The 13,464-nt window shown below is 48.6% G+C and overlaps 1 protein-coding gene across 1 annotated transcript in view; it reads left to right on the top strand.

Moving 5' to 3' along the window:
- LOC123354240 (transcription factor HES-5-like) overlaps positions 1-12,850 on the top strand; it is a 75,425-nt gene extending 62,575 nt beyond the window's left edge. The window contains exons 5-11 of the mRNA XM_044996069.1: positions 1,941-2,046; positions 3,668-3,793; positions 4,805-4,960; positions 6,769-6,859; positions 7,959-8,140; positions 9,266-9,282; positions 10,576-12,850. Coding sequence (XP_044852004.1) covers positions 1,941-2,046; positions 3,668-3,793; positions 4,805-4,960; positions 6,769-6,859; positions 7,959-8,140; positions 9,266-9,282; positions 10,576-10,650 — 753 coding nt within the window. The 3' untranslated portion in view covers positions 10,651-12,850. The remainder of the gene's footprint in view (positions 1-1,940; positions 2,047-3,667; positions 3,794-4,804; positions 4,961-6,768; positions 6,860-7,958; positions 8,141-9,265; positions 9,283-10,575) is intronic.
- The last annotated feature ends 614 nt before the right edge of the window (positions 12,851-13,464 follow it).

Below are 13,464 nucleotides of genomic sequence, written 5' to 3'. Positions count from 1 at the left end.
TTGTGTGCAGTTCTGGTCTCCCATGTTTAAGAAGGATGAATTCAAACTGGAACAGGTACAGAGGAGGGCTACTAGGATGATCCAAGGAATTGAAAACCTGTCTTATGAAAGGAGACTCAAAGAGCTTGGCTTGTTTAGCCTAACCAAAAGAAGGCTGAAGGGAGATATGATTGCTCTTTAGAAATATATCAGAGGGATAAATATCAGGGAGGGAGAGGAATTATTTCAGCTCAGTACCAATGTGGACACAAGAACAAATGGACATAAACTGGACATTAGAAAGTTTACTCTTGAAATTAGACGAAGGTTTCTAACCATCAGAGGAGTGAAGTTCTGGAACAGCCTTCCAAGGGGAGTAGTGGGGTCAAAAGACATGTCTGGCTTCAAGTCTAAGCTTCATAAGTTTATGGAGGGGATGGTGTGATGGGATAGCCTAATTTTGGCAATTAATTGATCTTTGATTATTAGCGATAAATATGCCCAGTGGCCTGGGATGGGATGTTAGATGGGGTGGGATCTGAGTTACTACAGAGAATTCTTTCCTGGGTGTCTGACTGGTGAGTCTTGCCCACATGCTCAGGGTTTAGCTGATTGCCATATTTGGGGTCGGGAAGGAATTTTCCTCCAGGGCAGATTGGCAGAGGCTCTGGAGGATTTTCGCCTTCCTCTGCAGCGTGGGCACAGGTCACTGGAGGATTCTCTGCACCTTGAGGTCTTTAAACCATGATTTGAGGGATAGCTCAGTCCAATTATTACCTTACCTTAGACATAGGTTAGGGGTTTGCTACAGGACTGGGTGGGTAAGATTCTGTGGCCTGCGTTGTGCAGGAGGACAGACTAGTTGATCATTAAGGTCAGAAGGGACCATTAAGTCTATGATTAAACACTGTAGTCACAGTCATGTTGCAGTGTGTCTGGAACTGTGGAAAAAGTGACACTTTCTCATTTTGGTACCATTGTTTCACCTCGCCTAACGGCTTACGGCACCATTTGACAGCTCCACATCATACCCCAGCTAAACATACATGAAATAAGCTTTCAGATGATCTCTGATGTTGGTGTATGTAGCGTGGGCACAGTAAACTCCCAAAATATGGCCCTCCTTAGAGAATTGCTTCGCAACAACTGGTCAGAAGCTGATCCTCTCAAGTCCTATTGAAATAAATGGCAAAACTCCTGACAACACTTAGACATCACGTTTGGGTCTTGCAAGGCTGCAGAAAAGACCTTTAGATTCCAGGTTAGCCTCCTCACAGTCTGACTTTGAACATGCTTTCCCCGCACACAGACAGGCTGCAGCTCCAGCTGCACCCTTAGTTCAGTCTTGGTCTGCTACACAGAGCGCGGTGAGGTTGTGCAGGGTTTCTTTAAAACTAGCAGGAGGAACCAGGAAGCAGATGGGGCCGGGGAAGGCTCTAGCTAGCCGCAGGGATGTTGTTATTTTCCTTGTTCTAATAGCTCCTTGTTCAGTGTCAGGAGAGAGCAACTCAGCACATGACGCTTATACCCAGACACGAGTGAGGCACATGCTCATGGGTCACTGAAGTTATTGCAGTAACATGCAGTGTGTGAATGCTGCTTCCTACTGCAAAGGAGACATCAAAAGACACTTAAGGGGCCTGATCCTGCAGTGTGCTGAGCACTTCCTGAACAGTGCCCCCAGCTCCTGTTGATTTCAGAGGTGTCTCTGTAGCGGTGTGAGAGAGGAGATGGAAGCTGCTCTGTATACACTAGCGCTCAGTGCATCCGGGTGCGGGTTGAGAAGAGCTTGCTAGGAGTGTTGTCACTATTGAATCCCCACCTTGAACTTGAGGGACTCAAAGGGGTTCAGGCAAAAGCATCACAGCACTAATCAGTGCCACAGTGCTACCAGCCCTTCCCCGTCTGCTACTGAGCCTGCATGATACGAATCAGAAACTTTCTTCTCTTCTTCCCTAAAGATTTTTGTCGTTTTCTTGATAACACAACTACCTCATTCAGAAGCTCTACAATGTGACCTGGGCGAATATGAAACATATGGCGAATGCTGTCCCATGTGCAGCGCAGGTAGGTCTATCTGATTGCTTCTTTAAAAATCATGACCCTTCCCTAGAGAGTCCAATTGTCCGGCCTCTTCCGGAAAGCTTGCTCACCTCTATTACTGTGAATCTGACTGGTGGTGAGGACACAGATCTGTCCATGTAAACATCTCACTGCTTGTTACTCACCTGCCAGTGGAGGACATAGAGAGGATGGTTCCTGTGGCCTGGGACACAGGGGATCCAGAAGGAGACGTACTGTGATACTTTGGGCAAGTCACTCTCTCCGTAACACCTCTCGTCCTCAGAGGCCAGGTCAGGCAGGACCAGCGGCTGGCCTGCTCCCTTGCCTAGCTTGGCTGCTGGGGAACCAGGAAGCCGAGTTGCATGGCTTTGGAACTGACGGGGCAGCCACAGCACCGGAGTGGCTGCTGGATCAGCAGTTCTGACTCCTGCACAGCAGCCTGGCACCCACAGCCGAGCAGCGGCTGCTCGATGCGCACCCTGCCTGCAGCTGGGCCTGCCCTGCTCCGTGTCTAGTCCTTGCTCCTGCTGTGTCCTAGCCCTGCTCCAGCCGGCTTCCCGTCCTGACCCCACCCTGTCCTGGCTTCGGACCCCCACCCCCGACCCTGGGCTGCGCCTCCCGACTGTGACTCTGGTTAACCCTTTGGCTTCTGACCCTTGGCTGCACCTTCTGACTACAACCCCACTTTACCCTCCGGCTCCTGCACTTGGCTTCTGTCACTCCAGCACTGACCCTGGCTTGTTCCTGGACCCTGCCCCGCTGGGCCCAGCTCTAACCGGTCGGCTGAACTCTCGTTTCAATCTCTAGGCCTGACTGCCCAGGACCCAGATCTCTGCCCTGATTGACTGTAACAGTCACTACACTGTCCCCAGTAGGATTCACTGTATTCAGCCTTTGCCCTGCATCCGGGATCCCCCAGCCCTTCCCCAGCCCCTCAGTCACCTTGTATCAGGATCCTACTGATCATTCCTCCGCACAGGGACCTCTGCCAGCCCCGCCCCAGCCACAGCCCTGCCCCAGGCCGCTGCCCAGCAGGCTGCTGTGAACACCAGCCCTGCCCCAGCCCCTCACCTCTCAATCTACCTCTTACAGTAGGATAGGCCTGGCCACAGGCAGCCACCTGACTTCCTTAGTCCCCTGGCGCTTTCTGGTCATAGGATCCCTCCAGTCACTGGCTTCTCCTGAGGATTCTCCACCCCCCTAGGAGGAACTACTCAAAACTGCATCTTTTAGAGGGCCACAATCCTGACTAGGCACAGTGAGGACACACGGATCTGTCAAAGGTCCCGTGTCTTTTACAGAATCTGAGCATGACTGTACTAGGGATCCTACTGATAAGGGAGGGGTGTGAGTTCTGAGATTGTTTCTGTCTGTGCTGTACCTGTGTTGTGCAGAAATAGAGGATTTCAGGTCTGGCAATCTAGTTCTGAGACATTTACCTTTTATTTCTAGTGGTGGTGTGTGCAACATGTAAAAGCTACACAAATAGCATGTGCATTTGTCATGCATAATTACTTGCTTTTGCAATCTCTGTATTAATGCATTAAATATATTAGCCTGGTTTACACAGGATTAGCTCCTGTGTAAACCAGGCTAATATATTGAATTGTTTTGTTTGCTTTAGGGACCAGAGTTGTCAAACATTGTACACAAAGTAGCAGCACAACTTGTATGCCATGTGTGAGTGACACATATACAGAGCATCCCAATGGCCTAAACGAATGCATGAGATGTAAAGTCTGTGATGCTGGTAAGGAGCTGCTCTGTGTGTGGGGTGGGGTGGGGTGGATTTTAATTAGTTTTTTCTGAGTTGTCTCTCCTGGCTCACACATACAAAAGGGCACAGGACTGGAAGTCCAGAGACCTGGGTTTTGCTCACAGCTCTCTTACTGAGTCCATTGCAGTCTTGGGCAAATCACTGAAGTGGAGATTTCTGGCATAGTCCATTAGTCACAAGTCTTCCACTGATTAAGGTCTGTGGAATCATCGCGGGAGAGTCTTCTCAGCAGGAAAGTGGATCTCTAGATTTAGCAGAAGTAGAACAAACACAATAAACAATAATTATAATCAGACATTTCAGATGGTATCCCTTGTCCTAGAGCAGCAGCACTTCAGCCTCAGGATCTGGATTGTACACAGGGAAGGTTATAACTTTCCATTTCAGATCCCAGATCCTGAGCTGTGGCCAAGGAACACGCACGTACCTCAGGAGGCGGGAGTGACATGAGTGACAATAACCATTGCATTCCTCTGTTCATGGGGTCATCAAGGTCTGGTCCCCAGCATGAATTAGAACGGGCTGCAGGCTGCTCTAGTTTACATCAGCTGCCTATGGCCCCCAAAGGCCGTTCCAGTACATGGGGACCAGTTGGGCAGCCAGGAGGAGGGGTTGTGTAGCAGGTGTTATGACCACTCCAAAATCCCACTACAGTGGACTGCTCCTCCAGTGGCCAACTGGACTGGAGGATGTGGTCCTTTATATGTGGCTACTGGGAACCTGATTCTCCACCGCCTTTGTCATTATTTATACCTGTGCAGATGAATGCAGAGTGGGTGCAAAGCTGATTTGGTAGCATTTTGCATGCACCCTTTGCACAAATGTTAATACAACACAAGGTGTAGGGCAGCAGAGAGTCAGGCTCCAGATGGTTTTATTTATATGGCAACACTTGTAAATGGAGTCATCATAACTGGGGGTGCACATTGGGTTTTGTATCTGTCCCGTGTAAATGTATTTGTGATGCATGTAACGTTCCTTTAGGAGCTAGACTGATGGTAAAAGAAAAATGCACGTATACGAAGAACACCGTGTGCGGCTGCGCCCCGGGGGATTTCTGCAGGCACCCTGTAGGCGGGGACTGTGAAATGTGTAGTGCCTCCACCATCTGCCTCCCTGGCTCTATGGTGAAAATATCTGGTAAGGCAACATAACTTCTGTTTTGCCTTGGTCCTTGCAAGGACGTGGTGCCGGCCGCTTCAGAGAGTGTTGCAGGGCCTGCGGCACCACGGGGGGCAATCCCGCAGGCCGAACCCAAATCCCTGACGGGCCAGATCCAGCCCATGGGCCGTAGTTTGCCCACCTCAGCTCTAATGACTAATGAGTGTGACTGTCCAGCCAGGCGTGTGTTTCAAAGGTGGATACTGAGTGGAGTGATGTGAGCTTAACACCCTGAGAGCCTGGCACTTTGAGATCCTGGGAGTGGGAACTGCTGTCGAAAAGCAGAGTGTGTGGTGTTGTTCCATTCACACATCACCCAGGCTGTTCAGTAGCATTTCTACACTGTGACAGAAAGGGAGGTTGCAGAGAATGGCAGGAAAAGGCAAACAGGCACCTTACAATGATACTCTAGGAAGGGACCTCATTGTGTGAGTGTCAACAGGGGACGGGGTTAGGCAGCCCGCCAGGAACCCAGGAACCTGTGCGGCAGCCAGACTCCTTGCACGGAGCAACCTGCAGAGCTGGGAGACCGGGCTCTCTGCTCCCCACACTGCCCCTCTTAGGTCAGTGGAAGCCCTCCTGGTGAGGACATGCACCACTGGCCCAAGGAGGGTAGTGTGGACATGCACCACCAGGGTAATTGCTGCAGTGGCTGTAAGTCAACCTAATATACACGTAGGTCTGCAAGTCCAAGTCCCAAAACCTGAGTGTCCTCCCCCCTGTTCCCTCTACCAGGGCCATATGGAATTGGAGGCTTCAGAATAAAACTTCACATACATGACATTCAGGGCTGGATGAAATTATCCCCGAGTATAGCCTGGAGATCATTCCAAGCTCTTTCCAAAGGTAATAAAATGATCTCCAGGCTATACTCACTGATAATTTCATCCAGCCCTGAAATGTGGCCATCAGGGGGTGGGGCAGACAGCTATTTAAGAGTTCACAGCCTTGCACCAGGTAGGTCAGAAGGTGAAGAATATTATATTCAGTTAATTACAAGTGGAATGTAGGTAAGTGGAATATAATTCCTCAAACGTGAATTTGGTTAGGAGATGTGTCCATGGGATTTCCAAGGCACAGGGACCTCAGGTTTACATCTGATATGAAAGCCAGCAGCACCTCAGCTTCTCCTTGCACCAGTGTATCTGTCTGCCTACATGACCCATCACCATAGTGTTTGGATACCTGGGGTAGAATTAGTAGGTGGCAGCATCACTTCCAGACACATTTGGGGTGTAATCCTGGCCCCTCTGAAGACAATGGATTGAGAGAGTGTCCCAGGATTTCACCCATGTCTCCCAGCCAGCACCTGCTTAGCCTGTGAGCACTGACCACATCCCAGCATGAATTGGTATCACAGCGGGATAAATCCTAAATATTTTCATATTCCAGCTGCCTTATCTTCATGCCTTATCAGTGTCCTTTGGGCATTTAACCTCCTCACTTCTGTGTTGCAGCTTTTGTGCTATTACACAACTTGGCACCATTATTTTGAGTCTGACTGTTCCTTTTTTGATATTGGCCCTTGTAATAGCCCAGGTATGTGGGGCAGCAGGAGGTGCATTTCCCCCCATGTGCTTATGCTCTATTAATACTGACAGATTTAAGTACAGGGCAGGAATAAAACACCAGAGCAGATCTATTTTTAAAGTGCTAACTCCTGAACTGACCAAGATGGGTCTGCAACCTGATGGTGGTGGTGGTGAGAGTGGGGAGATGTGGCTGGAGACCTTTCTGAATCAAAGCTCCTTTAGGCAATAATCCCATTATGTTGTCCTGTTTTATAGGCACAGAATTCAGTGACAACGTATGTGAGGTTTGCCCTGATGGAACCTTCTCAGCAACCAACATGTCACTGGCCTGTCAGCCATGGACCAAGTAGGTGACTCTGACTACACATGGCCTTTTCCCTTGCACTGACTTTACACAGTGCGTTTTCTCCTTTCATTTATCATTATTTCTTTGTACCTGAATTTTGCGGCTATATCAGACCTGGTTAGAGATGCCCTGAAGTTGAGCAACTGGGAAATGTAACCTTAAGCCAGCAAACCTGTGAGCTGTGTGTTGGGGAATCCTTTCCCCAGGAATCCCTTTCCGTACCCTGGGCCCTCTCCGTGAGGACTGGATTCACCTCAGGGCTGTTCATAAACGTGACATGGGATGGCCGGTGGATTCCAACTGCAGCCCCCTCTGCCAGATTTTCAGTACACAGAGCCCAGTGACATGGCAGAGAGACTGCGTGGAACCAGGCCCTGGGCCATACTGGGGCTGGCCACCCATGCAGTGTAACAGCCCCAGTTCCATGGCCAGAGAGCCCTGTGGCCACACAGCAGCGGGCAGTGTTTGCAAATAGAAAGACTTGAAAACCAGCTCCTCCTTCGATTATCCACCACGTCCTAAAGACCTTTCTGCCTCCTTGGCATGGGCAGCTGGGGGCCAGTTGAGCCCCTGACGCAGGCTAGGTCAGTTCTGAGGCCTACCAGTGGCCATGACCCCCTACAGGCCACTAATGAGGTGCAGAACTTCCCTGGCCATGCCCCCTCCCTGTCCCACAAACAGTGGGAAAGGACTGTAGAGCAGTGGTGAATCTGGCCCTTCGCTCAGGGTTTGCTCTGCAATGGATGATTGGCTGAGGAGTGCCCGCGTCAGCGCGGGAGCACCACTTCCTGTGCTGCCTGGGTACGTCAGTGACACCAGCATTAAAAACACAGAACCCTACACTGAGGTGTGGGCAGGTAAAAAAAACTTCCAATGTGAAGGCTTCTACTGCTCAAAGGGCCCAATCCTGCAGCCTTGACATGAGTGGGAGTTTGGCCGGTCCACAGACTGCAGGATCAGGCCCAGAACCTGGATGGGGTCTTGTCATATTGATCCACTATATTAAGGAATCCACCTGGTGGAATGACGGGTGCCCCGAGACCATGAGAAGGCTGCGGATACGCTGACATGTTTACTAACATGTCTTCCTTCATCTTAGGTGTGAAGAGAAAGGGATGACAGAAGGAAAGGCCGGAACAGCCACTTCTGATGCAGTTTGTGTAAAAAGAGGCCTTTCTGACACAGGGATAGCAGTGATAATTATCCTTGCACTTATAGCTGTGGTGGCTGGAGCAGCGTGCTTTTTATGGTGGAGGAAGAAGAGGAAAGATGAAAGAACACGTAAGTCAGAAAAGCGTGGGACCTGTGAAACCCGTCAAAGGGTCTCTAAAGGGGTCAGACTGGCCGAGTTCGTATTCGGCACATTGGTCTTTGTTTCACCCTGGAACATGCCAATCTGTAACTGGAATTGCTTCTTCAAACCAAGAATCCCTGTGAGAGTCTAAATCTCTCTTCTTTACAGGGTTGCGTTTAAGATCTGCTGGCCCTAAATTTGACCTAGTTTACGAGGTGAACTGGCTGGTCCCAGGGAGTCCAGGGTGCTGTGCTATAGCACCAGCTGCAGTGGACATGCCCCCTGCCCAGCTTGGGAGGATTCTCTCCCTCCCCAACTCATGGCCAAAACCAGCTTTTTTCCCAGGCTAGATTCCCCAGGGGCTAGAAATACCAGCTGTTCCCATTCTCCAAGCAACCCAGACCAGTTCTCCCCTACTGATGATCTTTCCTGCTTGTATCTGATAAGTGCTTACGAAGTTCCATTTTCATTCGCTGGGGGAGCAGTGATGTTAATGGAACGGGAGTTTGGACTCTACTCAGAACCTGTTATTGCTGCAGAAATAAGCGTTTCAGTTTTGCCCCATCATTTATCGACCAAGAGAAGAACATGTTCTCAGGTGCAAGAGAGAACGCTGGTTATTGGTTATAGCTGGGGACTGGAAATCAGGACTCCTGGATAATAGTCTCAGCTCTGCCGAGATGACCAGAGGTGTGAATTTTGGCAAATCGCTCAATTTCCCTGTGCCATAGAGTAGCTGTTTGACATAATGCCCCCCTTATAGGGCTGTGTGGTTTGCTGTTTGCAAAACTCTTTGAAATCCTTACGGTTAGGTGCTGTATCAGTGTAAAGCATTGTTAGAGCCCAAAAATCACACTGGATTAGCATTGTCACCTAACCACCTTCCTCTCCCAGTAGGGTGATTCCTCAAGATGCCGCTAAGTGTAGTGGAAAGCGCAGTTACTGCTCAGGGGGGCCATGTTCTGTGGATGTGCACCCACATGGCCCCACTGAATCGCAGAGAGCTGTGCAGACATCTAAGGGCAGGACTTTTCCATGGGACATTAATACAGAAACACGTCAATACAAAATGCAGCAGACTGTTTTCTGAACAGATTCCTTTTTCTTTGCAGCTGCACAGGAGACAGGGGTAAGTTGTCTGGTCTTTTATTTACTATGCACAAGCACCTGGAGCAGGGGTTTGCTTGAGTGTTTCTGCCATGGCTATGTCTGCTTGCGGGGAGAGAGAGAGAGAGAGAGAGAGAGAGAGAGAGAGAGAGAGAGAGAGACTTTGGAGCAAGCCACTGAAACATTGTGGTCCAGATCCTCAAAAGTATTTAGGCTCTTAATGTCCATTGATTTTAAAGGTATTTAGGCTCCTGATTTCAATGGAAGTTTGGAGCCTAAATACCTTGGAGGATCTGGGTAATTATGCCTTACTTTGTGCGTCTGTAAAATGGGAAAAATACCTACCTTAGGGGATACCAAAGACTTGACTCTTCCCCCCACACTTACACATGCACATTCTGACTGTGCAAGGCCCTGAAAGCAACAGAGCCAGTTACCTGGGCTGTGCATAAAGCTCTCCCGTCGGCGTAGTAGTGTTTCACTAAAGCGCTACAGCAGCTCAGGTGCAGCTGTTTAAGTGTAGACTTTTCCTTAAATTCATACCTCTGCTAGATACTAAGGGCTTGTCTACACTGGCTGGTAGCTACACCCCTTGTGGAGGTGAGTTTTTTTTAGAGTACTGGAAGAGCTCTCCCCCAGGGCTCTGCCGTGACCACGCCAGTCACATTAAAGTGCTGCCGCAGCAGCGTTTTTACCATTGCCTGTGTAGACTAGCCCTTAGTAATCATTTGTAACCTACTAACCCTGCTTTGTCCTCTGACTTGCAGAGGTGTTAATTGCCCACTTTGTTTAAATGGTTTATTGCAACATGTGTTAACCTCCTATGCTTAACAATCGGTCCCACCTTTAGCTGTTACACCCTGGTGATCTTTCCCAGACCTGAAGGAGAGCTCTGGGAAGCTCGAAAGCTTGTCTCTTCCATCAACACAAGTTGGTTCCTTGTCTCCCTTCCAGCATATTTGGTTTGGAAATGGGCATCTCTAGAACAGTTGCTGTTTTATGCCGGGTTTATCTTATATCTTTATGGCATTACACAGTTTAAGATGATGTGAAATTAGCTAGTTACGAAGTCTAAGATCCGTCCAGCAAACTGGTCACTTTTTATAGGAAAAAATTATGCCTGACACTATAACTTACACTTTTGTTCTAAGTGGGGAAGAACATTAATAAGTATTATAATACTTCCTCATAATGAATAAGAAAACAAACTCTAAGAAAGAGAACTCTAGCAGGTGATAGGTAAATGTACCAGCCATTTGATTGTTAGTAACTGACTGTTCATAACGTCTTTGTTTGACTTTGTCATATTTTAAAGGATGGGTCAAATGGACAGATTCAGAGAACTTTGATCCAGCCTACAGAGAATGGGACAGAGAACATTCCTCCTTAGGAGCAAACCAAGACAAGAGCAGAGCGGAGGAGAAAGAAAGCCATTGTCAGTCCTGCCCGTGTGATTGGATTGGAGGCTTCTGAAAATCCCTCTTCATTGAATTTCAGGGATCATCATCATTAGTTTCTCTGGCTAAGGCCTGTTATGCTGAAGCCGTCCTCAGGGACACATTGTTAGTGGAATGTCTGCAGACTCTGAGCTCTTGGGGCATGTCTCCACTTGCCATTTAAAGCACAAAAAGTTCCTGTTTTGCACAAAAACTGTGGGAGCGTCTAAACTTGCCAGTGATGAAAGTTTAACTGCAAACAGAAAACCACCTTGACGAGCAGCGTGCAGTTCTTACCGCTGATCCTTTTGAGGTGATGTGCAAGTGGAGACACATTCTTCCTGTGTAAACAGCTTTTAGCCTCCAGAGGATATCCCACAGTGCCTAGGGCGATCACTCTGGCCAGCAGCTCTGCTGTTCTAAATAAACAGAAGTCCGCCCCTCCCCTGTAAAGCCAGTGGGAACTTTGAAACTCCCCTTCCTGTTTTTTTTTGTGCAAGTGCTCATCTGGCCAAGTGACCATGGTGCTCCACAGAGAAAACGATCCACCGCTGGGACCCTGCGCTCACCCCCTGCTTCCTACAAAGACCTATATTGGGATAGCTGCCCCCAGTGTGCTGCTCTCGTGGGCGATGGAAGTGCTGCAAATGTAAACACTCTCAGACCCTGTGGAAGTAACTGAGTACAGAAACCAGCGCTTTTCTTTCACTGTGTAGACATAGCCTGGGTTTCATTCAGTAACTAAACTTAAACTTCCATTTATTCATTACAATGTTTGAAAGTTCCCACTCGCATATCACGCTGGACTTTCTAGCCACAAACACTTCTTGGTATCCAGGAATCTCTACTGGAGCAGTTGCTCTTTTGACTATGTTGGACCAGGTAGTCAAAGTGGTTTTTATACATAGCTTTAGTTTTATAATAGGGCAACAGAGGGTGGGAACAGAAATGTTGTATTGCTCAATATCTCATCCTACATTCTACCAGCACATTTTCTGTCTCTTGTTAATCAGATTTGCTTTGAACCTTCTCTATGTGTAAGATAAAATCGCAGGTAAGAACTATGGTTGGAAATAAAGCTAAATGTTTTTATAGTGAAGATTGGAGGGTGGACTGCACCAACTTGCTACCCTTGATAAAGCAGCAGTCGGAGGGCTGGACAATCTAGGTTTTGATTTGTGATGCGTATGAAAGAAGATAGTCAAGTCACATTCACCCCAGAGCAGCTGTCCTGTCATGGGGAGAACAGGGGCTGTGAAGCTTCATTCATTGATATATTTAAGCTCTGCTGCGCTTGGATGAGGGGCAGTACAAGAGAGAAAAGCAGCATGATGGTTATTCTGTGGCATGGTGGAAGTGGGTCTTGCGGAGGGATTTGAAGGAGAGCGCTGTGGCCTTTTCGATTAGTCTGGAGCGGTGAACCAGGCATAAGTGAGCCGGGGAAGAAAGAGCCAAGGTGCTTGTGGGAGAGGCAGATGAATGGGTGATGGAGGCTGCCATTGTGGGAGGCCTGGGGGTGCTGGGGGCGATGCAGTGAGATCCAGGAGCAGACAGGAAGGGAAAGGCTGCATGATGAGGAGTCTTAGAGGTAGGGAAGAGACGCTTGTGTTCTCTAGAGTGGGGGAGGGCTAAACCCCTTCCCAGGGCCTGAGGCCCCCTGACTCATCCATTACCACTCAGTGAGTGTCTGGTCTGCAACTCATCCCAGAGTCAGGGGAAAGGCATGAAACCTGCCCTCCACCAGGGGTTAATATTGGTCTGTCAATCACCTGACTTCCCTTCCTGATGGGCTAAATCCCTAAATCCCTTTTTTTTTTTAAACTGGGCCTTAGCCACTTAGTGAGGAGTTGCTAGGCAGGATAGCCATGTGGGTGGGCCCTGCCTGATTTTTCCCATTGGTGTATTTTTGTGATTGAGTGACCATCTTGGCCAGTCGACAAACCCCTCTTCCTCTGTCGCTGTCATTGGCAGAGGAGCTTGAACAGAATGTGATTTTTCAATTGGCTAGATGAGACTTGTTGCTAGGCAGAGTAGCCAGCGCATTGTTGGGGTACCAGGCTGTGTCTTTGGTGGAGAAAAACAGGTATGTTTTTATATGAAGATAATTATCTAGTGAATAATGCAAATCATGACAATAATCACTGACTTTATGGACTCTGTGGATGCAGTTTCTGTCTTTGTTCTGGAATTGGCCTGAATACAGTTGAAATCCTAGAAATTTGAGGCATAAACACACCTGATAGTCATACAACAGCTTTTCATTCCTTCCTTTTCTCTAATTCAGAACAAACATGGCTGAACACAATGGTTTTCAGTTAAAATGTAAAATTGCACAGCAGCCATTGCTCTGCATCCCAGCATGGGCAGAACCTGCCACCCCTTGGGAGTGAAGTGAGCTACTCTCATTTTCCAGCCTTCCTAACCGTGGTGCTGCTTTTCATGCTGTCAGCCATGGCATCCATCCTGGGACCATTTGCTGAAGTCTCAGAGAACTGGCTGCCTTGGTTTTGCTCCCATCTATCAGAGCTGCTGGATAGGGAGCTAGCCCTGAAGGACCTGGGTTCTAGTCCCCCGGGGACTTCCTCTCTGACCCTAGCCCAGTGCTTTAAGGACAGAATTGTTAAGGTTTTTAGGCACCCAAAGATACAGCCAGGCATCTAGTGGGGTTTACAAAGCACCAAACCTAAGTGTCTTTGAAAATCTCATGAGGTGCCTAAATACCTTTGAAGATCCAGCCTTTGGTTTGTGTGTGCCTCAGTGCCCCCCCT

Source organism: Mauremys mutica, chromosome 21, assembly GCF_020497125.1.
Source record: "Mauremys mutica isolate MM-2020 ecotype Southern chromosome 21, ASM2049712v1, whole genome shotgun sequence".
Taxonomy (NCBI): Eukaryota; Metazoa; Chordata; order Testudines; family Geoemydidae; genus Mauremys; species Mauremys mutica.
Note: the sequence above shows the minus strand (reverse complement) of the source record. Positions and strands in the feature narration are given on the sequence as shown.